Raw genomic sequence first — 26,621 nt, forward strand, 5'->3', positions numbered from 1 at the left:
GAACGGCAAAGGCTGGCCAGCTTCATCTGTTGGCTGCGTTGCTGCAAGGCAAAGGCCGGCCCACTTCATCGGCAGCTGTTGTTTTGCTGCAAGGCCTGTGCCGGCTGGATCGTCTGCAGCTGCTGTGCTGCAAGGCCTGTGCCGGCCAGTTCATCTGCTGGCTGTTTTTCTTCAAGGCCTGTGCCGGCCAGTTCATCTGCCGGCTGTGTTTGCCTGCAACGGCCTTCTTCTGCGGGCTGTGTTTGCCTGCTGCCTTTGCCATGCCATGCCCACTGCCCCTGTTCACCAGCCCCGTTCAATTTTTGCTTTGCCCCCCCCTGTTCATTTCCATGTGCGCCAGGATCCGCAAGGCAACAGTTTGCAAGCTGTAAGCACTGCCCTGTTGGCAGCTACAACACGGGCCTGCACTGGCGGCCCGTGCACCGTGTTTGTGTTCATCCATCCATTCGTTGTGTTCATTGCGTGTGCCACTTGAGCTGGCACGGAGACTGCATTTGTGCAGCCCATGCACCGTTGTGGTTCACTGCGTTCAGTTCAAACCATTCATGCATCCATTCGTTGTGTTCATTGCGTGTGCCACTTGAGCTGGCACGGAGACTACGGTTGTGCAGCCCATGCACCGTTGTGGTTCACTGCGTTCAGTTCAAACCATTCATCCATCCATTCGTTGGGCTCATTGCGTGTGCCACTTGAGCTGGCACGGAGACTGCGTTGTGCAGCCCATGCACCGTTGTGGTTCACTGCGTTCAGTTCAAAAGGGAAGGCCTTGGACTGCGTGTGAGCAGCCAGCCACGTTCCCTGTCACCTGCATTGTTTTCAGCCAGAGACTGCATGCGAGCAGCCTGGCTCCCTGCTAACTGCTTTTCTTTTGCAGAGTTCATTGATCCTGGGCTTAGTGTAAAATTTATCCTGGGTTTAGTGTAAAATTTGTAAGTTAAGGTTAAGATGTACTGTAAATATGAGTGCGCCCCCGGCATGTTTGTCTTAGCGCCGGCAATTTTATTTAAGTCGCCCGTGTGAGTGAGTTTGTTTAGGTAGTTACTCAGTCGCATGAATGTCGCACTCAGGGATCCGTAGGTAAAATGTACTAGGGGAAAACTACACATGATGGCACACGAAAATTTGACGACTCGGGACGAGTCTGTAAAAAGGGGAGGGGGTAGTGTTGTGGTTGACCAAATTCGCAAACCACCATTCAGGTCCCTTAGGTGAGATATCTCGGTAAGTATATGTGTAGTTAGGTCCAAACCCGTTGTCTAGAGGGAATAAATGTCATTCATGAGGGCTGCGACTCTTCAGGATAGCCGTTTTTCTTTTACTATCTTTATTTTGGACCAGCCGCCATTATTACCACTACCAACCACGTCTCAACAGCCATCACAACAACAACCACCAACCACAACGCCGCTTTACCACAACCGCCACGACCTTTACCGTCACAACTCGCCACCATCGCATCACCGTCATCACGTGCCACTCGTGGGCACCGATGCTGGACTCGTGTAGAGCGCGCACCGAGCAGCGTGTTCAAAAGCATCGCGGACTTTCCGCAGAAAAACGGATCAAAAACGACTCACGCCCACTTTTGTTCCGTCCAATCGGTGAGCGAGGGGCGATTTGGCCCCGCCTCCAGGGCGTTGGAGGGCGGTCGCTATATGCAAATTCATGGATCAAAAAGCATTCACGCCCACTTTTCCTCGGGCCAATGGGGAGCCAGCAAGAGAGGTGAAAGGTCGGAGGCAGAGGGTCAAAGATGAAGGAGCGAGGCCACGGGGGATATAAGGGGCCGCGTTCGTCAGTCGAGGCAGTTCAGTTCGCAGGAGGAAGAGTTGAGTTGGAAGCGGAGGAAGAGTTCAGTGCAGTTGGGAGTTCGCGGAGTCGGAGTGAAGAGGACGGAGCTGTGGAGAGGCGGCGGCGGCGAAGGCGGACGAGGGGGTGCTCGCGTCGGATTCGAGGAACTGCGGAGAGAAAGGCCGGCGGCGCGACCGAGGTCGTGGTGGAGACGCTCGTCGCGGGAACCGCGATTTTGTGAAATCCTCCTTTCCCCGAGCATCAGCAACCCCCTCCTGTTTCCCCCCGCGCTGAGATAGTGCGACAAAAGGGGGCCCCCTTCCCACCCCCTACCAGACACTGTCCGCGAGGCCCGCGGAGTTGAGGCACCACCGCCGCTCCGCGTCTCATCATCAGACGGGTAGGCCCGACACGGTCTCGGCCCCAGGCCCGCCTACCCCCCTCATCCTGGAGGGTGGTTCTCTTTTCTTTTGCTTTGGGAATATGTGTTGTCGGCACCGTCTGTGAAGTAAAATTGTATAAGTGTTGCCGTGTGCTCGCGTAGTCGGTATTAGATCTGCATTGTTGCATTTGCTTTTTGTCTTCTTCTTTTCTATGTGCTTTTGGTGGAATTGTATATGTGTGCTTCCCGTGTGCCGCGAAATAAATGTGCTTATTATTGAACTGTTTTGCCGCTTCGCTTCGTCATTTCTTTCATTGAATCCTCATCTTGCTTCACGTAAAGGGTTGGTCGTGGGTTAAGACGCCCGATAATTAATCGAACCGTCGAGGTCGACGAATAACACCGCTCGGTTATCCCGATAGTACGGAACGGGTCGCTTAAGTGGCCCGTGTCCGAAGTCGACCTGCGGCGAGGTGCGATCGCCCGGTCTACCCTCCGTGTGGGTACTTCGGTAGGTCGAATTTGGCGAGCAACCCTATCCCACGGGGGGACCGATTGGCTCGATCGCGGTGAGACCGAAAGGTCCACCCGTGACTGGTTCCCGGCGTTAGTCCGAGAGGGTCACGACTGGATTGTCCGTCCGGTGGGCGACGTGCCGCGATTCGAGTTACGTGGTCGTTCGCACGCCGGGGGGCGCGAATCCGCAACAATATATACATGAAGATATATATATATATATATATATGTATATCTATATATATATATATATGTATATATATATATATATATATATATATATATATATATATATATATATATATATATATATATATATGTATATATATATATATATATATATATATATATATATATATATATATATATATATATATATATATATATATATATATATATATACATATCTATATATATATATATATATATATATATATATATATATATATATATATATATATATATATATATATATATATATATATATATATATATATATATATATATATATATATATATATATATATATATATATATACACACATATTCAGAAATGTGTATATATCTAGGGGCTCATATATACATATACATACATATATATATATATATATATATATATATATATATATATATATATTATATACATATAAGCCTGGTGTTGGCGTAGTGGTTAGGGTAGCGGCTTGGGATCCAAAAGGTCCTGAGTACAAGCCCCGTTGGCCTCTTGAATTAACACACACCCGGAGGTTGACTCAGCCTGTCATCCTTCCGAGGTCGGCAAAGTGAGTACCAGTATAATGGGCCCAGTGTATGCCCCGGTTAGAATAGGTGTACCATATCCCTGTGTCATAAGAGGCGACCTGGGTTGCGTCAGGAAGGGCATCCAGCATAAAACCTGTGCCAAATCATTATGCGGATCATAACGGATGATCCGCTGTGGCGACCCCAAACGGGAGCAGCCGAAAGAAGATATACATATATACATGTTATGTATATATATATATATATATATATATATATATATATATATATATATATATATATATATATATATATATATATATATATATATATATATATATATATATACATATATATACATATACATATATTTTATTTTAAAAAAAAAAAATATATATATATATAAAATATATATATACATATATATATATATATATGTATATATATACATATATATATATATATATATATATATATATATATATATATATATATATATATATACTGTATATGCATATTGTTACGGCTGTCGAAATTCGCAATACATCATAAAGGGTCCTGAGAACAGTTATGACGCTAAAGTCATGTGCAGATATTTCCCCACCGTTGTTTAAAGGAAATTCTTCATGTTCATCAGGCTGCGACTCTTTGAGATAGCCGTTTTTTTATCTATCGTTATTTTGGATCAACCACACAACAACCACCTTAACCACAATGCCAACCATGCCACCATTACAACAAACGCCAACCACACCACCATTACAACAACCACCAACCATGCCGCCTCAACCACCACCACGTTGCCACCTCAGCAGGGTTGCAAGAAGCCTGACATTCGTCGGGAGAGAACGGACGACGGCCTCACCCCTCCTCCCCCCACCCCAACGAAAAGCACGTGCGGAAGAGACGCGGGGAGGCAGTTCTTAAAACAAAAGAGCCGGGCCGATCTCTCCTGGAATTTTCCTCCCCCGTGCGCCGCGAAGGGAGGGGCGATGCGCCGTCGAGATAAAAGGGCACGCGGAACGAGAGGTCGAGTGAGTGGGGCTGTTGGGCTGTGGGTCTGGAGGTCTGGAGTAGTGGTCGCTCTCTGTCTGGGTCGTCGACGTCGTTCTCTCTCTGGTCCATGAGCTCTCTGTCTGGGTCGTCGACACCACTCTCTCTCTGGTCCTGAAGCCCCTTCTGCCCTCCAGTCCTTCTTGCTCGGCTGTGGGTCGTGCAAGCACCAGCAGCAACGCCGGAGAGAGCTCGCTGACCATGCCAGGGGCCCGAGGACAGGCACGGCTACGCAAGGCCGTGGGGAGTCGACATCGCGACCCTTCGGTCTCGCAGGCCTTTTCGGTCATCCACGGCCCACGACCATAAAGGTTTACGAACCCCGTCTACCCCATTGCCTATGAGAGGGTTTTTCTTTGCTTTTGTATGACTGCTGTGGCGCCGTGTCCCTATAAGTCGACCTGTGTAAGTGACTGTACATTGCTCGTATTCGGTGGTAATGCTTTCTATTTGTTTCTTGTACATTGCAGGACTGCCTTGCTTTTGAATACGTGTGTGTTATAATAAATGTCCTTGTGTGAAATGTATCCCGTTCGTCATCTTTTTCCCTTTTGAAAGTGCCATCTTGAATCGCGGAATAAATTAGTAGAGGGTTTTGAACACCCGGGTAAAGAGGAGAATCTGTCCCGTCGAGGTCGGCGATAACACAGCTCGGTTATCACTGTAGCACGGAACGGACCGCTGAAGCGGTTCGTGTCCTAGGCCGACCTGTGGCGAGGTATGATCGCCTGGTCGACTACTCGCGCAGGTACTTCGGTAGGTCGAATTTGGCGAGCAACCTTATCCTGCGCGGGTGGGCAATTGGCACGATCGTGGTGAGGTTAAACCCCCACCCGTGACTGGCTCCTGGCGGTAGTTCCAGGAGGGTCACGACTGAATTGTCCGTCCGGTGGGCGATGCGGTTGCAATTGGAGTTACGCAATCGCTCGCACGCCAGGCAGGCCAGAATTCGTAACACTGGTGTACAGGAGTGTGGGATTCGAATCCACCTCGGTCCCCAACTAAATTTATGGGAGTCGGACCAGGGGTGTGCGAAGCAACCCCCCTCCCCTCCCCCCCCCAAATTACGAGCATTAAAATTAATTATTCCGCGAAATAAGATGGCATTTCAAGGCGAACGGGTGCCGGGTGGATTAGATATGTGTTATAATGTAGAGTCCATGGCCCGGGATGGTTCTTCCGGGGGGAGCTCACCCTCATACACAGAGCACGAACTTTGCCGACAAATGAACTCGAACTTACCCAATGGTGGCGCAATCGCACATCAGCGCAACACGGAGTGAGCTGCTATTATTAGGACAACGAATGGCACGACACGAGGCAAGTGCTTTCAGCCACCGCTACAGACCACGTGGTCGCAGCAGGCGCCATGGCAGGCGTGGCAGGATGCCGGAGCATGCATTGATGGGCTTTGGAGACAAGTGTCGAAGTCCTTGCAGCGGTGGAGGAATGGTGACAACTGTAGAGGGGAATTGCATTCATTCTCCTTTGAATTGGACGAGGCACAGCAGCACATAGACAGGGTTCATGAGGATTATGTGCGAACGGAGTCACAACGACGGGCCGATGTACAGGAAGAAAGAACAAAGGCAAACAAAGCTAGAAGAGGAAAAACGGGAACACGATTTGGAATTTAAAAAACTGAAGGGAGAGGCAGAAGAAGGCAATAGGAAAAAAGAAAGCCTCGAACAGGAGATAAAAAGAGGAGAGGAACATCTGGAGGAAAAGAAGGAAGAATTGTTGGAAAAATCAAGACAATTCAAAGAACTACAGGGAGAAATGAGGAAAGTAGAGGGGAGTACCCATAAGCTGGAACAGGAGAAGAGAAAACTGAACACAAGAATAGAGGAAGAGCAAATTAGTAATTCCCGGGATAGAGAAAACTTGGAAAAGGAATGGAAAACGAAGCTGAAAAAGGAAAAAAAACGGGAACATGATAGGGAATTGGTACTACTGGAGCGAGAGGTAAGGGCATGTGTGTGTTGAATGGAGACGACGACAGGCCAGATTAAAAGAAAACCGTGGAAGGGACGATAGAAATAGAAGAGAAACGCCTGGAAGACCTAGGGAGATACGGTAAGGATATGGAAGAAATGTGGAGGAAAGCATACGCAAGAGGTGAGGAGATGAGAAAGATAATAGACGAATTGAGGAAGGAAGCACGCGAAATGAGGGCGGAAGCAAGCAAGTTGAGAGAGGAATTAGAAAGAAAAGCTTCTGAGTTACAGAAACACCAAAACAAAGAAACGGGATTACAAAACGAACTGAGGATGTTGAGAGAGGAAAGAAAGAAAACAGAGAATGAAACGTTAAGGAACCACACTGAACAGATCAAACAGCTGCAAGCGAAGGCCAGATTAAAGAATGAGGAACAAGAAAGAGTACTGAAAGAACCAGGAATGAGACAGGAGAAAGAAATCAGTCAATTGAAAGAAATAACGAGATTGCAGAATGAGGAACAGGAAAGACAGTGGAATAGAAAACAAAAAGAGTATGAATTTGAAACTGAACGACAAAAGGAAAAAAATAGGTTGGAGTACGAGGAGAAAGGGAAGGAGCAAGGAATGAAGCAGGAAGGAGAAATCAGTCAATTAAGGGAGACAACGAGATTGGAGAGGGAAGAACGAGAGGAACAATGGGATAGAAAACAAAAAGAACATGAATCTGAGGTTGACCAATTAAAAGAAAAGGCGAGGCTGGAGTGCGAGGAGATAGACAAAGAACAGCGAATGAAACACAAAAGGGAAATTAACCAAATGAAGAAAACCACGAGATTGGAGAAGGAAGGACAGGAGAGGAAACAAGGAAGAGTAGTGAGAGAGCAGCGAATGAAACACAAAAAGCAGATTGACCAAATGAAGCAAACCATGAAACTGGAGAAGGAAGGACAGGAGAGGAAACAAGGAAGAGTAGTGAAGGAGCAGCGAATGAAACAAAAAAGGGAGATTAACCAAATGAAGAAAACCACGAGATTGGAAAAGGAAGGACAGGAGAGGAAGCAAGGAAGAGTAGTGAAAGAACAGCGAATGAAACACGAGAAGGAAATGAGCCAATTGAAAGAAACGATGAAATTGGAGAATAAAGAACATGAGAGACTGTGGGGTAGAAAACAAAAACAATATGAGTTCAAAATTAATCAACTCAAGGAGAGAGCAAAATTGGAGTCCACAGAGATGGAAAAACTCCGGAACGATAACGAACAACTCGAAAAACTCCGGAAAGAGAACGAACAGCTAATGGGGCTCAGAGAGGAAGAACGACTCAAATGGGAAGGAAAGTGGAACCAGGAAGAAACAGAAATAAGGAACAAGGAGAGAAAATGTATAGAGACGCGGGAGATAGAAAAAATAGAGGAGAGACTGCACGATAAAGACGGGGTTAAGGACGAGCACACACACATTGAGGTAGTGGAGGACCATGAGGGGGAGCTGGCAGAATGTTTTGTGTCCCGGTGCGAGCAGCTGGATAGCCTCCTTCAGGAACAGAGGGAGACGCTATGCTCCCTTGAAGCTGATCACGACCAGGTGGGTTCGGTTGTGTCAAGCGAGGTAGAGGGGGCGAGTGCTGTGGACAGGTGCAAGTGCAGCTTGGGGGGTATGGAGACCCCGGGACCCCTAGTGGTGGCACGAATCCCCAGTGTGGTTGTGCAGGTGTGCGTGTTTGCGAGTATGCGGAGATGCGTGCTTTCCAGCACGCATGGTGTGAGTGAGACCCCCTGTGTGAGTGGGAGGCCGTGCATGAGTGGAACCACGTGTGTGAGGGAAATGGCATGCGTGAGTGAACGGCCGAGTGCAAGAGAGACCGTGTGTGTGAGAGCGGTATGCAAGGGAGACGACGGTGGTCATGCGGGAGCATGTAGCTGCGTCTCCGAGTGTGAGTGTCATGGAACGGTGTGTGAGAGTCGTGACACGTGGGAGTGCATGTGTTGAATGGAGACGACGACGGCGACAGATAAGGGACAGAGGCCGGGTAGTGGCCGTAGCTGTAATGGGGACTGCGCCGGGTTTACCCAGCAGCGAGCGCGAGGTCCGTGCTGTGCTTCGCACGAGGCCGCCACGTGCGTGCCTGCGGGAGTGAAACCCGGTCCGTAAACGTCCGCGGTGAATGTTGCCGATCCCGTGATGGACAAAAGCTAGGCCGGGATAATGAATTCGGAAAGGATGGGTTCTCCAGGCGGGCGTGTGTGTGAAGCTCTATGTGGCCTGCGCAGTGTGTTCTGTTCGCAGAGCGCACGACGCAAGTCATGGACCGGCAGAGCACATGTGTTCGAGTGGGGAACCCCTCGAAACGTGAGGATTGTGTTTTTTGATGCGCAGGGTGACGTCACGGCTGCACGTAGGGTTAGAATCCGCAGGAGGGGTATCCCTGCCGGATGGTACCGTCCGATGTCAGACGAGGTGCGTGAGGCGCGAACGGCTGCCATGACATTACGGGGAAAGGTGCGCAGGTTGCGAGTTGCCGCGCTGGTGTGCGCATGAAAAAAAGAAAGGTTGAGCAAAGCAAGCCTCGCTTTCGGGTGAACAGGATTCCCGAGGCAGGGGTGAAAGACCCCCTGTGCAGCGCACAGGACACCACTAGTTAGGGGGATGGGTTAGTGATAGCTAGACCGGCTTCATGGGGCAGGGGTAAGTCCTCATGGGGCCCATGGAATGGATTAGGTAGTGAAATGGAAAATGATTTGGAGACAAAGACAGACTGTGGATGTGTAGAGGGGACGTAGCTTAGCTACGTTGTGTTAAATGGAATGTGCTGTATTGTAAGGGATGACAAGGGAGCACGAGGTAGTTAGGGGATGTAGTGAGAAGGATGGCTGAGTTCAGCGATGGAGTGTTGAAGAGTAGTGAAGTGGAGACATGTGGAGTGAGTGAGGCCAGCGGGTCTGTGTGTATGGAGTGAATGTGGAATGCATGGTGCGATGAGTGATTGGGGGGAGGAGTGATTCCCGCCCAAGGGACCCCGGGGTCAGTGTAGAGTGAGTTAGTGGGTTTGCGAAATTGAAAAATGGAGGTCGTTTTGCTGTTGGTGGGAGTGTAGGCTCGATACCCATTTGGAGGTGTGCAGGAGCCCTGTTGACGGGCTGGGAGCATGGCTGCGAATGGTGAGTATCACTGTGTGGGTATCCTGGGCACCGGGCTAGTCGGCCGCAGTAGGCCAAGGGCCCATGGGGGGCCGGGATAGCGTAGTGGGCACGGGTGCGCCCGCATGATGCGGGGGCCTGGGGCGCCATTGGCTGCGTGGGCAGTGTCGTGGGCACGGGTGACCCTCGGAAAGGGGCCCGGGGCGCCAGCCTGCCACATGAGCGTTTCAGGGGAGTCGCCATGGAGGGCACTCCCTGGTGTTTCGGGAGCTGGTAGGTTTGGAGGCAGCGTAGTGCCCGGGGGTGCTTCCTGTTCTTGTTCTTGTTCTCCCCACTGTATATATATATATATATATATATATATATATATATATATATATATATATATATATATATATATATATATATATATATATATATATATATATATATATATATATATATATATATATATATATATATCTTCTTCTTTCGGCTGCTCCCGATAGGGGTCGCCATAGCGGATCATCCGTATGATCCGCATAGTGATTTGGCACATGTTTTATGCCGGAAGCCCTTCCTGACGCAACCCTGGTCGCCTCTTACGACACAGGGATATTTTTTTACCTATTTTACCGCTAATATTTACCGCGGACACCTATTTTAACCGGGGTATACACCGGCCCAGTATACTATTACTCATTTCGTCGACCTCGGAAGGATGACAGGCTGAGTCAACCCCCTGGTGTATTAATTCAGTGGACCAACGGGGCTTGAACTCAGGACCTTTTGGATCCCAAGCTGCTGCCCTAACCACTGCGCCAACACCAGGCTCTATTTTTAATATATATATATATATATATATATATATATATATATATATATATATATAATATATATATATATATGTATATGTATACATATATGTATATAAAGAAACCCAATCCTTCCTCTTGTCCCGGACTGATCTCATGAGATGCCGGAGGATCTCCTTGTTCACGTATTGATTCACTATTTGACACTGTGGTAGAAACTCAAAGTGAACAATGCCCTTGATGTCAAAAATCGCGATGAGCATCACCTTGACCTTCGACTTCGACATCCTTGCTTTCTTTGCTCTTGGTGATGCCGGACTTTTCCACTGATGACTCTGCCATTTGGTCTCGGGATCGTATTAGAATATCCACGATTCATCGCCAGTAATGACTCTCCCGAGCAGGTCTGGATCGACCTCGAGGCGCTCGATAATGTGTTTACAGACAGTGACTCTTTGCTGTTGCTGGTCCTCGGACAACAGCTTGGGGACCATCTTTGCACACATCGAGATTTTCAGTGATGATACTCCAGACAGTGTCCTTGTTGATGGAAAGTTCCTCAGCAATCATCTGCACTGCGAGTCGACGATCTGTGCACACCATCTGCTTCACACGCTCAATGTTGTCCACCGTTCTGCTCGTTGAAGGTCTTCCAGACCTTGGATCATCTTCAACCTCCTCCCGTCCCTCATTGAACCTCTTGTGCCATTCAAATGCATGTGTATGTGACATCGTTTCTTCCCCGTAGACTTGGTGCAGCATTGCGAAGGATTTTTAAGGTGTTTTGCCATAGCTTGGCAAGAAACTTCAGATTGGCTCTCTGCTCACGACTCATAGCGCGATGACTCAGACTGGACAACATGTAAAGCATGATCTGTAAAAAAAAATCACACAATGAGCGCAGTCAACCATCACCAATCATTTATATTGCTGGAATGTTGCGAAAGACTGTGACATAACCCGTTCATTCAAGTTGTGTAAGTGGAGCACACATCAGGCTCAGTTCCGTTTCTTTTTAGATGGACCTCGTATGTGTGTAGACACCTCCCACATGCCTGGAGCTGAAGAAGCTGCAGAAAGAAACCCAAGAAGGCCTACACAAGGTAAGCGCTATGCTGTTTCAAACCCTTCCCAGAGTTTCTCCACAGCCATAAAGACGTTCACATATTGTACACACATGAGAATCCCAATGCGACACACACCCTCAGTTATCGCACAGGTTTCATTGCTTATTGGTGAATCATCAGCGACAGCACAGACAGCAGTGCATACCAATGAGGCTCCCAAGCCTGTACCATGTGCAAATGTCAAAAGCAGTCAATATATAAATAATAAAGAAACACCCACCCATATCTCTCACCTGTGAATGGAGGGAATAGCCAATCCCTCCATTCACAGGTGAGAGATGTGGGTGGGTGTTTCTTTATTATTTACTCCCAAATACAACCAGTCGCTTTGTTGATGGGGGGTATTAAGGAGGGGGGCTGAGAGAGGAGGAAGCAGCGGGAGAGAGAGGAAGAGAGGAGAGCAGGAGGGGAGAGAGAGAGAGAGAGAGAGGAAGAGAGCAGGCGAGAGATAGAGAGAGAGCAGGCGAGAGATAGAGAGAGAGCAGGCGAGAGATAGAGAGAGAGCAGGCGAGAGATAGAGAGAGAGCAGGCGAGAGATAGAGAGAGAGCAGGCGAGAGATAGAGAGAGCAGGCGAGAGATAGAGAGAGAGCAGGCGAGAGATAGAGAGAGAGCAGGCGAGAGATAGAGAGAGAGCAGGCGAGAGATAGAGAGAGAGCAGGCGAGAGATAGAGAGAGAGCAGGCGAGAGATAGAGAGAGAGCAGGCGAGAGATAGAGAGAGAGCAGGCGAGAGATAGAGAGAGAGAGCAGGCGAGAGATAGAGAGAGAGCAGGCGAGAGATAGAGAGAGAGCAGGCGAGAGATAGAGAGAGAGCAGGCGAGAGATAGAGAGAGAGCAGGCGAGAGATAGAGAGAGAGCAGGCGAGAGAGAGAGAGAGCAGGCGAGAGATAGAGAGAGAGCAGGCGAGAGATAGAGAGAGAGGCGAGATAGAGAGAGAGCAGGCGAGATAGAGAGAGAGCAGGCGAGAGATAGAGAGAGAGAAACAGGCGAGAGATAGAGAGAGACAGGCGAGAGATAGAGAGAGAGCAGGCGAGAGATAGAGAGAGAGCAGGCGAGAGATAGAGAGAGAGCAGGCGAGAGATAGAGAGAGAGCAGGCGAGATAGAGAGAGAGCAGGCGAGAGATAGAGAGAGAGCAGGCGAGAGATAGAGAGAGAGCAGGCGAGAGATAGAGAGAGAGCAGGCGAGAGATAGAGAGAGAGAGCAGGCGAGAGATAGAGAGAGAGCAGGCGAGAGATAGAGAGAGAGCAGGCGAGAGATAGAGAGAGAGCAGGCGAGAGATAGAGAGAGCAGGCGAGAGATAGAGAGAGAGCAGGCGAGAGATAGAGAGAGAGCAGGCGAGAGATAGAGAGAGAGCAGGCGAGAGATAGAGAGAGAGCAGGCGAGAGATAGAGAGAGCAGGCGAGAGATAGAGAGAGAGCAGGCGAGAGATAGAGAGAGAGCAGGCGAGAGATAGAGAGAGAGCAGGCGAGAGATAGAGAGAGAGAGCAGGGGAGAGATAGAGAGAGAGCAGGCGAGAGATAGAGAGAGAGAGCAGGCGAGAGATAGAGAGAGAGCAGGCGAGAGATAGAGAGAGAGCAGGCGAGAGATAGAGAGAGAGAGAGCAGGCGAGAGATAGAGAGAGAGCAGGCGAGAGATAGAGAGAGAGCAGAGAGATAGAGAGAGAGCAGGCGAGAGATAGAGAGAGAGCAGGCGAGAGATAGAGAGAGAGCAGGCGAGAGATAGAGAGAGAGCAGGCGAGAGATAGAGAGAGAGCAGGCGAGAGATAGAGAGAGAGCAGGCGAGAGATAGAGAGAGAGCAGGCGAGAGATAGAGAGAGAGCAGGCGAGAGATAGAGAGAGAGCAGGCGAGAGATAGAGAGAGAGCAGGCGAGAGATAGAGAGAGGGAAGGGGAGAGATAGAGAGAGACAGGCGAGAGATAGAGAGAGAGCAGGCGAGAGATAGAGAGAGAGCAGGCGAGAGATAGAGAGAGAGCAGGCGAGAGATAGAGAGAGAGCAGGCGAGAGATAGAGAGAGAGCAGGCGAGAGATAGAGAGAGAGCAGGCGAGAGATAGAGAGAGAGCAGGCGAGAGATAGAGAGAGAGCAGGCGAGAGATAGAGAGAGAGCAGGCGAGAGATAGAGAGAGAGCAGGCGAGAGATAGAGAGAGAGCAGGCGAGAGATAGAGAGAGAGCAGGCGAGAGATAGAGAGAGAGCAGGCGAGAGATAGAGAGAGAGCAGGCGAGAGATAGAGAGAGAGCAGGCGAGAGATAGAGAGAGAGCAGGCGAGAGATAGAGAGAGAGCAGGCGAGAGATAGAGAGAGAGCAGGCGAGAGATAGAGAGAGAGCAGGCGAGAGATAGAGAGAGAGCAGGCGAGAGATAGAGAGAGAGCAGGCGAGAGATAGAGAGAGAGCAGACGAGAGATAGAGAGAGCAGGCGAGAGATAGAAAGAGAGAGCAGGCGAGAGATAGAGAGAGAGCAGGCGAGAGATAGAGAGAGAGCAGGCGAGAGATAGAGAGAGAGCAGGCGAGAGATAGAGAGAGAGCAGGCGAGAGATAGAGAGAGAGAGCAGGCGAGAGATAGAGAGAGAGCAGGCGAGAGATAGAGAGAGAGCAGGCGAGAGATAGAGAGAGAGCAGGCGAGAGATAGAGAGAGCAGGCAGAGATAGAGAGAGAGCAGGCGAGAGATAGAGAGAGAGCAAGGCGAGAGATAGAGAGAGAGCAGGCGAGAGATAGAGAGAGAGCAGGAGAGATAGAGAGAGAGCAGGCGAGAGATAGAGAGAGCAGGCGAAGAGATAGAGAGAGAGCAGGCGAGAGATAGAGAGAGAGCAGGCGAGAGATAGAGAGAGAGCAGGCGAGAGATAGAGAGAGCAGGCGAGAGATAGAGAGAGCAGGCGAGAGATAGAGAGAGAGCAGGCGAGAGATAGAGAGAGAGGCGAGAGATAGAGAGAGAGCAGGCGAGAGATAGAGAGAGAGCAGGCGAGAGATAGAGAGAGACAGGCGAGAGATAGAGAGAGAGCAGGCGAGAGATAGAGAGAGAGCAGGCGAGAGATAGAGAGAGAGCAGGCGAGAGATAGAGAGAGACAGGCGAGAGATAGAGAGAGAGCAGGCGAGAGATAGAGAGAGAGCAGGCGAGAGATAGAGAGAGAGCAGGCGAGAGATAGAGAGAGAGCAGGCGAGAGATAGAGAGAGAGCAGGCGAGAGATAGAGAGAGAGCAGGCGAGAGATAGAGAGAGAGCAGGCGAGAGATAGAGAGAGAGCAGGCGAGAGATAGAGAGAGAGCAGGCGAGAGATAGAGAGAGAGGAGACGAGAGATAGAGAGAGAGCAGGAGAGAGACAGAGAGAGCAGGCGAGAGATAGAGAGAGAGCAGGCGAGAGATAGAGAGAGAGCAGGCGAGAGATAGAGAGAGAGCAGGCGAGAGATAGAGAGAGAGCAGGCGAGAGATAGAGAGAGAGCAGGCGAGAGATAGAGAGAGAGCAGGCGAGAGATAGAGAGAGCAGGCGAGAGATAGAGAGAGAGCAGGCGAGAGATAGAGAGAGAGCAGGCGAGAGATAGAGAGAGAGCAGGCGAGAGATAGAGAGAGAGCAGGCGAGAGATAGAGAGAGAGCAGGCGAGAGATAGAGAGAGAGCAGGCGAGAGATAGAGAGAGCAGGCGAGAGATAGAGAGAGAGCAGGCGAGAGATAGAGAGAGAGCAGGCGAGAGATAGAGAGAGAGCAGGCGAGAGATAGAGAGAGAGCAGGCGAGAGATAGAGAGAGAGCAGGCGAGAGATAGAGAGAGAGCAGGCGAGAGATAGAGAGAGAGTAGGCGAGAGATAGAGAGAGAGCAGGCGAGAGATAGAGAGAGAGCAGGCGAGAGATAGAGAGAGAGCAGGCGAGAGATAGAGAGAGAGCAGGCGAGAGATAGAGAGAGAGCAGGCGAGAGATAGAGAGAGAGCAGGCGAGAGATAGAGAGAGAGCAGGCGAGAGATAGAGAGAGAGCAGGAAAGAAATAGAAAGAAAACAGGTGAGAGACAGAGAGAGAGCAGGCGAGAGATAGAGAGAGAGCAGGCGAGAGATAGAGAGAGAGCAGGCGAGAGATAGAGAGAGAGCAGGCGAGAGATAGAGAGAGAGCAGGCGAGAGATAGAGAGAGAGCAGGCGAGAGATAGAGAGAGAGCAGGCGAGAGATAGAGAGAGAGCAGGCGAGAGATAGAGAGAGAGCAGGCGAGAGATAGAGAGAGCAGGCGAGAGATAGAGAGAGAGCGAGAGATAGAGAGAGAGCAGGCGAGAGATAGAGAGAGAGCAGGCGAGAGATAGAGAGAGCAGGCGAGAGATAGAGAGAGAGCAGGCGAGAGATAGAGAGAGCAGGCGAGAGATAGAGAGAGAGCAGGCGAGAGATAGAGAGAGAGCAGGCGAGAGATAGAGAGAGAGAGCAGGCGAGAGATAGAGAGAGAGCAGGCGAGAGATAGAGAGAGAGCAGGCGAGAGATAGAGAGAGCAGGCGAGAGATAGAGAGAGAGCAGGCGAGAGATAGAGAGAGAGCAGGCGAGAGATAGAGAGAGAGCAGGCGAGAGATAGAGAGAGAGCAGGCGAGAGATAGAGAGAGCAGGCGAGAGATAGAGAGAGAGCAGGCGAGATAGAGAGAGAGAGCGAGAGATAGAGAGAGAGCAGGCGAGGAGATAGAGAGATTACAGGCGAGAGATAGAGAGAGAGCAGGCGAGAGATAGAGAGAGAGCAGGCGAGAGATAGAGAGAGAGCAGGCGAGAGATAGAGAGAGAGCAGGCGAGAGATAGAGAGAGAGCAGGCGAGAGATAGAGAGAGAGCAGAGAGAGATAAGAGAGAGACAGGCGAGAGATAGAGAGAGAGCAGGCGAGAGATAGAGAGAGAGCAGGCGAGAGATAGAGAGAGAGCAGGCGAGAGATAGAGCACAGAGAGCAGGCGAGAGATAGAGAGAGAGCAGGCGAGAGATAGAGAGAGAGAGCAGGCGAGAGATAGAGAGAGAGCAGGCGAGAGAGAGAGAGAGAGAGAGGCGAGAGATAGAGAGAGAGCAGGCGAGAGATAGAGAGACAGGCGAGACATAGACAGGCGAGAGATAGAGAGAGAGCAGGCGAGAGATAGAGAGAATATCATACCACGAGGCGAGAGATAGAGAGAGAGCATACCATGAGAGATAGAGAGAGCAGGCGAGAGATAGAGAGAGAGCAGGCGAGATATAGAGATACATATATTATTACAGAGAGAAACGCGAGACACATACATAGAGATACCAAGACAAGACATAGAGAGAGAGAGAGATAGAGAGAGAGCAGGCGAGAGATAGAGAGAGAGCAGATAGAGAGAGAGCAGAGAGAGAGAGCAGGCGAGAGATAGAGAGAGAGCAGGCGAGAGATAGAGAGAGAGCAGGCGAGAGATAGAGAGAGAGCAGGCGAGAGAGAGAGAGAGACATAGAGAAACAGAGAGAGAGATAGAGAGAGAGCAGGCGAGAGATAGAGAGAGACAGGCGAGAGATAGAGAGAGAGACAGGCGAGAGATAGAGAGAGAGCAGGCGAGAGATAGAGAGAGACAGGCGAGAGATAGAGAGAGAGCAGGCGAGAGATAGAGAGAGAGCAGGCGAGAGATAGAGAGAGAGCAGGCGAGAGATAGAGAGAGAGCAGGCGAGAGATAGAGAGAGACAGGCGAGAGATAGAGAGAGAGCAGGCGAGAGATAGAGAGAGAGCAGGCGAGAGATAGAGAGAGAGCAGGCGAGAGATAGAGAGAGAGCAGGCGAGAGATAGAGAGAGAGCAGGCGAGAGAGATAGAGAGAGAGCAGGCGAGAGATAGAGAGAGAGCAGGCGAGAGATAGAGAGAGAGCAGGCGAGAGATAGAGAGAGAGAGCAGGCGAGAGATAGAGAGAGAGCAGGCGAGAGATAGAGAGAGAGCAGGCGAGAGAGATAGAGAGAGAGCAGGCGAGAGATAGAGAGAGAGCAGGCGAGATAGAGAGAGAGCAGGCGAGAGATAGAGAGAGAGCAGGCGAGAGATAGAGAGAGAGCAGGCGAGAGATAGAGAGAGCAGGCGAGAGATAGAGAGAGAGCAGGCGAGAGATAGAGAGAGAGCAGGCGAGAGATAGAGAGAGAGCAGGCGAGAGATAGAGAGAGAGCAGGCGAGAGATAGAGAGAGAGCAGGCGAGAGATAGAGAGAGAGCAGGCGAGAGATAGAGAGATAGAGAGATAGAGAGATAGAGAGATAGAGAGATAGAGAGATAGAGAGATAGAGAGATAGAGAGATAGAGAGATAGAGAGATAGAGAGATAGAGAGAGAGAGAGAGAGAGAGAGAGAGAGAGAGAGAGAGAGAGGAGAGAGCGAGAGAGCGAGAGAGAGAGAGAGAGAGAGAGAGAGAGAGAGAGAGAGAGAGAGAGAGAGAGAGAGAGAGAGAGAGAGAGAGAGAGAGAGAGAGAGGAGAAAGGTGAGGGGTGGAGTTGGGGTTTGTAAAGAGAATGATATGTTTTGTTTAATGACCAAACACACACCTAGAAATAAACTCATGTCAGTACAGTTGTACACACAATGACACAATAGAGTTTATAATGTAAACTACATGTCCCAGTTCCTATACTGTAATACAATGAACAATATTACATGTAAATGTAAACCATATGACACAACATAGTTTATAATATAAAATATATTGTCCCAGTTGATGTCCCAGTTCCAAAAAATTTGTGGGAACATGAACTAAAAGAAATTACTGAAAACATGGAAGTACCTACCGCTCACGTATGAAAGAATGATCCCATCGACCGTGAACATCGAAAACAAAGTGTTGTGACCAGACATCATATTTAGGAACAAAAAAAGAGAAGAAGGCATTGCTGATTGAGGTGTTAATAGCAGTGATTTTGGATGAAACGATGCAGAAATCAAGAAAATGACCAAACACCAAGTCCTCAAGAATGAAGTGAAAAGATCCTGGAAGCTGAAGAATGCCAAAGTTGTAACAGTGATGACATAGAACCTCATGGGAATTTTGCCAAAGAACCTCACAAATGAATTGAACATAGTGGCAGTACCCCTGGGTGCTCACCTGGTAGTGGCTGGATAAGATAATCAGGCAACCAATGGTAGGCATGGATGACTCACAAAATATATAATGGAGAACAAAGTAAATACCTATGGATTTGATTTTTTTTTCATGTCATGAACAAATCTTGGTACATCACGGGTGATGAAGGGTATGGTTAAGTTTAATCAAAAATATGTGTGTGGTTTCAGAAAAGAAAGTAAATACATATTTTCATATTTTTGAGGGCAACCCCCCCCCCACCCCCATACCCCGTAGAACCCAGATGACCACAGTTTTTTTTTAATGTCGTGAACAAACTTTAGTACATCACGGGTGGTGAAGATGGTGGTCAAGTTTCATCGGAATTGTATGTGTAGTTTTGGAGAAGAAAGCAAATACATATTTTAGGGGGTAACCCCCCTTAAATCCCTTTAGAGCTAGATTTTTCTAATGTCACGAACCAACTTTGGTACATCATGAGTGATGAAGGTTGTTGTGAAATTTCATCGGAATTGTGTGTGTTGTTTCTGAGAAGAAAGCAAATACCTCTTTGGGGGTGGCAACCCACTCGCCTCTCGCCCACCCACCCCACCCCCATAAACTCCCTTTGTTGACCTCTTCAGACCCCGTTTTTTATCCAATCATGGGTGATGAAGGTTGTGGTCAAATTTCATTGAAATCTTATGTGCAGTTTCTGAGAAGAAGTTGCAACTATTTGTGGATGGAGGGATGGACGGACGGACGACATGCCATCCCATAAGTTCCCCGGAACTACTTTACAGGTGAGCTAAAAACTATCCCTGGAAATATTATAACAAACGAACTACATTTGTCTCAAGGACGATCGTGAAGAGAGCACTCGGCACAAAACTTTGAGAACAGAAAACTTCACGGCTTGGTCCATGAATCGTGACCCCTTACCGAAATGAAGGTGGATGCTTTGAGCCCACCCTGAGAGGACAGCATTCCACATTCTGAAACCCACATATGTAGATACCAAGCAAACACACACACACACACACACACACACACACACACACACACACACACACACACACACACACACACACACACACACACACACACACACACACACACACGCTTGCCCGATATCGGCAATTTTCCGAGAATCAGCAGGTTGGAGTCAGTTTGATTACCGACTACAGTGCGGACTTTATACAACCCAGACACCTTGAGTCGCTTTCACTGAAAAACAACATTACATTTATATCGACGTTTCAGGGAGATGTTCACAAACATAATATATATATATATATATATATATATATATATATATATATATATATATATATATATATATATATATATATATATATATATATATGACTAAAACTCTCATCTTGTAAATATATATGTATGTGTGTATTTATGTATGTATGTATGTATGTATGGTCCCGAAATACAGCCAAAACGGTACACGATCGTGCAAAAATTTTAGTGCCACCTTACTCACCATTCTCCTGTGGTGTGCACTATCAAGTTTCGTTCGAATCGGGCAACGAAAAAAAATATTAAACTAGAGTAATTCGACTGCGCGCAGTCGACGGTATGCCTCCTCTCTCCCGCACAAACACTTGAGTATTGACATATTTGACTCTTGACCTTTATCATATCTGGCCCAAAATCTAATCAGTTAATTGCCCTGTCTAACTTTACCTTTGTACCAAGTTTAATGAAATTCAGTCCAATATTTCTGAGTTAGGGCGTAAACAGTAAAATTTCAGAGTTTGACCTTGACCTTTGATCCTTGACCTTTATCACATCTGGGCCAAAATCTAATAACTTAATTGCCCTGTCTTACTTTACCTTTTTACCAAGTTTGATGAAATTCTACAATTTGCTTCTTGAGTTATCGCGTAAACGAAAATCCAGACAGACGAACGGACGACGGACGGACGGACAACCGGGGAACATAATGCCTCCAGCACCCTTGGTGCGGAGGCCTAAAAATCAATTCCCGATTCAGTCAAGTACTCTTCGGGAGAATTTGATCAATGCAAACAACCTCAGCAGTATGATTCACTGGAGCTATCTTTTTTTTTCTTGAAATGATTTTTTTCATCAACCTCTGTCATAATGGGAACCTAACGGGTTCATGGGTCATCTAGTTCTTTATAAACAGCTGCGTGTGATGGGTGGAAAAAAATTGACTCCCAAATTTCGAAAAACCATTAATATGGCAAACGGCTGAGAAATCGGCGATTATCAAATATATTTTGTTTTGAAACTCACAAAGAGAAACCATTTAACCTTTGCAAAGCAAATCTGATAACCAAATGCTTTAGAAACATGTGTGAGGACAAAGGAAAACTTGAAAGAACCTCCATAAGTTATGGGATGAAACTTTGCCACCAGGGTACCCGTAATAGGCATAGCATGTCCACACACTAGTGGAGAGTCGGTACAGATCCAAATCTACCCATATACACTACCGTTCAAAAGTTTTAGAACACCCCCATTTTTCAGTTGTTACTGAAATTTAAGCAGTTCAAGTCCAGTGAATAACCTGAAATGGTACAAAGCAAAGCGGTAAACTGTCAGAGGTTAAAAAATAGTTGAGGTTACCAAAAACTAAAAAATAATGCAAATTTCACAATTGTTAAAAAGGCCCTTTTCAGGGAACAAGTAATGGGTTAGCAACTGCAGCTGTTCTGCAGCAATGGAAGTAAATTAATCCTCGAAAGTTGATGCAAACAATTCCTACAGGTGTCCCAACTTTTGTTGATTAGTTACAAACCCTCTGTCTGCATAAAAGCAGTGTTGGAACAGACTGTGTTGTGACACCCTCTGAAGCATTATTTGGACAATATTGCACTGCAGGAAGTAGTATGGCAAGAAAAACACAATTAACAAAGGAAGACAGACAGACCATTATAACCCTCAAAAGTGTAGGTCTTTCCTTTGGAGATATTGCAAAGAAGCCAAGGTGTCAGTGAGTACAGTTTCATACACCATCAAAAGGCACTTGGAAACTGGAGGAAACTCTGATAGGAAGAGGTCTGGCAGACCCAAAGCCACAACACAATCATAAGACAAGTTTCTGAGAGTCAACAGCTTGCGTGATAGGTGGATTACAGGACAGCAGCTTCAAGCACAGCTTAACACTGGTTGAAGTAAGGAAGTATCAGTTTCAACTGTGAAGAGAAGACTTCGAGCTGCAGGTTTGACAGGTCGAAGGCAGTAATAAAGCCATTGCTCAGATGACAAAATAAGAAAAAGAGGCTTGCCTGAGCCATGAAGCACCAACAGGGGACTACTGAAAACTCGAAGAAGGTCTTATGGAACGATGAATCAAAAGTTGAAATCTTCGGTTCACCACGCATGGTTTTTGTACGCTGTCGAGTCGGCGAAAGGATGGTTTCTCAGTGTGTGACACCAACTGTCAAACATGGAGGAGGAAGGGTGATGATCTGGGGCTCTTTTGCTGGATCCAGAGTCAGTGACTTGCACAGAGTGACTGGCACCCTGAACCAAAAGACCTACCATAGCATTTTGCAGCACCATGCAATACCCTCTGGTCTACGCCTCGTTGGTCAGGGGTTCATCCTTCAGCAAGATAACGACGCAAAACATACCTGCAGGCTATGTCAGAGCTACCTTAGAAGAAAAGAACAAGACGGTAGGCTTCAAATCATGGAATGGCCAGCACAGTCTCCAGACTTAAACCCCATCGAGCTGGTTTGGGATGAACTGGACAGAATGGTGAAAGCAAAGCAACCTACAAGTGTAACACATTTGTAGGAACTTCTGCAACAGTGTTGGGAAGAACTTTCCGAACAATATTTGATTTCCATTGTGGAAAGAATGCCACGAGTCTGTTCGGCTGTGATATCTGCAAAAGGTGGCTACTTTGATGAGTCAAAAATTGAGATTAAATTTTGTTCAACAAAAACGATTCCATGATTTATTTTTATCTGCAATTGTTTATTTGTTCTTTGTTTTAATTGTAGAATACATTGAAACATTAAACTGCTTAAATTTAAGTAAAAACTGGAAAAATGGGGGTGTTCTAAAACTTTTGACCAGTAGTGTATACCACGTCCGTGTGTGCTGTATGCGTACCTCTACCTTGTAGTAACTGTCGACTACACATCCCGATCGGGACACGAACTGTACTGTGCAGCTCAGTAAGTGACTTGAGCACTCAAGCACTCCAACGGAATGCCTGGCTTGGCAAGCGATTACCAATTGCCGTCGATACAACTATGCACCTAGAAACGCCCATGCAATGTCTGAATTGGACAAATCAACACTTTTTTGGGAAGTCAGAACTGCTGATACTTTCAAATCTGGAGCTTACATTTTGTAATAATCCTTAGTTTAAGATATTCTCTCGGTTATTCAAATGCGCAAATGAAATAAAGACATGAAGGCTGGTGTCTCCAGGCGTTTATAAGTATAGCAATATATCCAGCGATTCGGAGCTACGGTGAACAGGCATTTAATAATATGAGTGAGGAAAGTAAAAAAAATAAACTTTATTCTTTAGAAATTGTTGCAGCCTGTTCCAAGTCAAAGAAGGTTGAGCAGGCCAAAAAACGTGGTGGCTTCAGACCCCAGCGAGGTTATTCAGGAAACACCTTGAGACCCCAAACAGTGAGGTGGCCGAGGATCGTCTGATGAAGGATATAATTAAATAAGGCTGTTAATTATCTTCGAAAGGGGTGTTTTAATTAACCCAAACATCCAATTTTCACTCTTGCACTTCCTTGGAGATTTATTCGTAAGCATGCAAAGTTTCAGGCTGTTAGGTTTGATAGTTTTGGAGTTCTGGAGGACACACCCACACTGACACACACACACACAGCCTTTTATTAGCATAGATACATTGACTGCTTTTGATGTTTGCACGTCATACATGCTTGGGAGCCTCATTGGTATCCATTGCTGTCTGCGCTATCACTGATGATTCGCCAAAAAGTGATCAAGGGCGTAGCCAGAGGTCCAAAAGCGATGAGGTGAAAAGAGGTGAACTGTCCTATTTAGGTATTGTGATAAGAGTGGAGATAAGAGTATTCAGAGCACTGCCAGGTAGCTTTGATAGTTTACTCCCCAGGGAGCTCAGATGGCCAGAGGGCTCAGGCCAGATCATATTTCAGGAAATGAGCGACGAGGCAACTGCCTCGTCTGCCTCAGCCTGGCTACGCCCAAGGTGATGAAACTGGTCTGGCAGCTGAGGGGATGTGTAGCATTGGGATTCTCATATGTGTACATCTTTATAGCTGAGGAGGAACAATGGGAATGGTTTGAAACAGCAAAGTGCTTACCTTTAGTAGGCCTTCTTATGTTGCTTTATGCAGCTTCTTGGTGAGAGGAGTGTCGAAGGTGTCAATTATTTATATAATTCTAGCCACCTGGGTTTAGTTAACTCGGTGAGAGCTGATTGGCTATTCTCTGCATTCATAGGTGAGAGATGTGGGTGGTTTTTTTAAATATATATTTTTATATATAAATATATTGTTAACATTGAAATAAACATATAAACACAATAATTACAGTGTAAATTAAACAAAAACACATGACTTTTAACTTATTAATTTATTACAACACGAGGTGGGTGATTGTAAACATATTACGTACTCACACTGCACTCTGCCGTAAATAGAAACCACAAGATTTAGTTTGGAATTATGCTGTTAGAGGGGGGAGGGTGGAGGGTGGAGTGGAGCGAGGGAAGAGTGAGCTGGGAAACATGAGCAGGGGAAGGGTGCGCGGGGAAGGTGATTCAGTGAACGGAAAAGCAGCATTAGCTTTATGCTGAAGGCACCTGCAGCATTTCCACAACCCACAACGGAGAAGGGTGACAGGATCCTTAAATCACCCTACCTTGAACCATGATCTTCCCTGCTTGAGAAACAAGGTTTGAGATGACATCATCTTCAGTCTCATCGGCGTTAAAACCCTGGACCGTTATAAATCCCTTCACCTTGACTTGTTTCATGAGCTGTGCATGAGAATGTTTGAGAATGGGGGTTTGAATCCAGGAGAAGGAAATTAAGTGTTTGGCAATTAGGTTTATGCCTGGTGTTGGCTTAATGGTTCGGGTGGTGGGCTTGGGATCCTAGGATCCTGAGTTCAAATCCTGCTCAGCTGTTTAATTAATACCAGGTGGGTTTGACTCTGCCTGTCATCCTTCCAAGGTTGGCAAAATGAGTGCCAGCATGCTGGTATCCTGTGTTGGAGTGGCAACCCGTCCAGGATTGTGCCAAATAGCCAAGGAGACTGCTTCGGCAGCACCAACGCTCTGCACAGAGTATGGTATGGGCGGATGGACGGATGTTTGAATATGGAGTTGGAAAATGAACGTTTGGGAATGAGAAAGAGGACAATGGGGAAAGTTTTACTTGCAATCATTAACTCCGTAATGGCAGCCCGTACAGATGCCGCATTTTCTCCTCGAACCAACCGATGTAACAACTCGATCTTTTCGCCCAACGTCAAAACCTTTCTCTGTCTTTTGGCATAACTAACTTTGTCCATCGCTTCACATTTTGGCTCATTAAAAATGGTACACGAGAAACACAACAAGGCTCGTAATGGGAGCTAATCATTCCAACTTGGCAGCACAGGATGCAAACGATGATTTACCAGCTCAAAAACCACGATTGGTCGAAATGAAATCCCGCCATAACGGAATTGGAACACAATTGGTTGCCTGAAATTGGTAGAAACCCGCAATAGTAGAACCAAGATATTGGAGGGTTTCTTGTATTCTAGTTTTTGTAATTTTAATTAATTTTCTGAAACTTGTAGAATTTGTTTTTCATTTGGAAGTTGTCGGTTACGATGTGTAAATAAAGGTGGGAAAAAGTCTGGTTTAATGCAATTTGATTCCAGGCTATATGAGGCAACAAAAGGTGAAAATTTTGAAAGGGGGTGTAGACTTTCTACAAGCACTGTATCCCAATGACTATATGACTCCAAACTGTGAGTAGTGCGAGTGCCAGAATCATGCCCCAAACAGCCCTTGCTGCACATGAGCAATAAGCCCCACCTGCCACGCAGGAACATTATCTCTCGCTTCACCACCCACACCTGGAGAACATTATCTTTTTATTGAGAGATGGTCACAGCTTTACTAACAGTCAAGTGGTCATCTTAGACAGAGAAAAAAAAAGTGGTTTGCTGGAGGTGTAAAGGAATCCTTTTGGGAAAGAGCTGAATCACCACCTCTCAACAAAAATGGTGGTTGGTTTGCAATTTCATCTGTCACGTACGTGGAACAAGGCTATAACTTCTCTTCCATGCCATCTGCAACCGTGACGTGACACCCGGATTGGTCTACAGACTAACTCACCCTACCACCAGCGGAGATCACGTGGCGATTCTCAAGCTACTTCTTCATGTCAACATCTGCTGTGACCAAGGTGAGTGGATACTCACTGAAACGGCAGTTTTACCGACTAGTAAGTCAAGCTTTTTTCAATTATAAACGTTGACTCTCTGTTTGTTTGTTTGTGCTCGACTTCAATGCACTCGTGAATCATGGGACGGAATAGGTGGTTGTACTGGTGGTTGTACTCAAGGTATGCACAAGAACATTTTTGGCAATAAAATAAATCCATCATGCTTCGCGGAGGGGGGTTCATGGTGGGGGAGCATCCCAATTCTCTCTACTTAAATGTACATCATATAGCACCGTGAGCAGTATTACAAGTCTTCCTGTCCATATCTTTGGGAGAAATAACCCGTCTGTGAGGAGGACTTCTTCGCTAGTTGGATTGGACAAAATTTTAGCAATAAAAGGTCCACGTTTACCTTGAACCACCCTCATGTATGAGTAGGAATACAAAGGGGAAAACACACTCCATTCCTCAATAAAATCCAAATCTCAAAGACAGTTTCATGTTTAGAACATGAAAAAAAGAAAAAAAGAAGAAGAGATGAACCCATGAAAAGCAAGTGGGTGATGTGGGTGATGGAGTTCAGATTTACAGATGGAAATGTCATCACACAAGGCATAGGTACAAAAGAAAGTGAAACAAATCATTTTAAATCGTCAAAAATTTTGGCATTGTTACTTGGACATAAATTTTTGATTTGAATGAGGTGGAAATTTTCGTATAATTTGGGGAACAGTAATTATTACAAAAGATGAACCATTTTGATTTTCTCTATTATTTTCAT

At 47.0% G+C, this 26,621-nt stretch overlaps 2 protein-coding genes across 5 annotated transcripts in view; one reads left to right on the forward strand and one right to left on the reverse strand.

Annotated features, from left to right (window-relative positions):
- Positions 1–26,621, reverse strand: part of LOC147032855 (uncharacterized) — a 322,720-nt gene that overhangs the window by 94,957 nt on the left and 201,142 nt on the right. The gene's annotated exons all lie outside the window — the stretch shown is intronic.
- LOC147032856 (uncharacterized) lies at positions 6,866–8,792 on the forward strand. The gene is made up of 2 exons (XM_085871453.1): positions 6,866–8,077; positions 8,710–8,792. The coding sequence occupies exons 1-2, from the start codon at positions 6,883–6,885 to the stop codon at positions 8,790–8,792; spliced, it is 1,278 nt and encodes a 425-aa protein (XP_085727579.1). The 5' UTR covers positions 6,866–6,882.

The sequence above is a fragment of the Eptatretus burgeri genome, chromosome 2 (genome assembly GCF_056783735.1).
Source record: "Eptatretus burgeri isolate ZD-2024b chromosome 2, Ebu_testis_v1, whole genome shotgun sequence".
NCBI classification, from domain to species: domain Eukaryota; kingdom Metazoa; phylum Chordata; class Myxini; order Myxiniformes; family Myxinidae; genus Eptatretus; species Eptatretus burgeri.

What these genes read in the sequence shown, in the direction of transcription:
- LOC147032856 (XM_085871453.1), top strand. Translation starts at nt 6,883, where the DNA reads ATGAGACAGGAGAAAGAAATCAGTCAATTGAAAGAAATAACGAGATTG. An exon ending in GTGCAAGTGCAGCTTGGGGG is followed by an intron (nt 8,078 to 8,709) that starts GTATGGAGACCC and finishes TTCTGTTCGCAG; the next exon opens with AGCGCACGACGCAAGTCATG.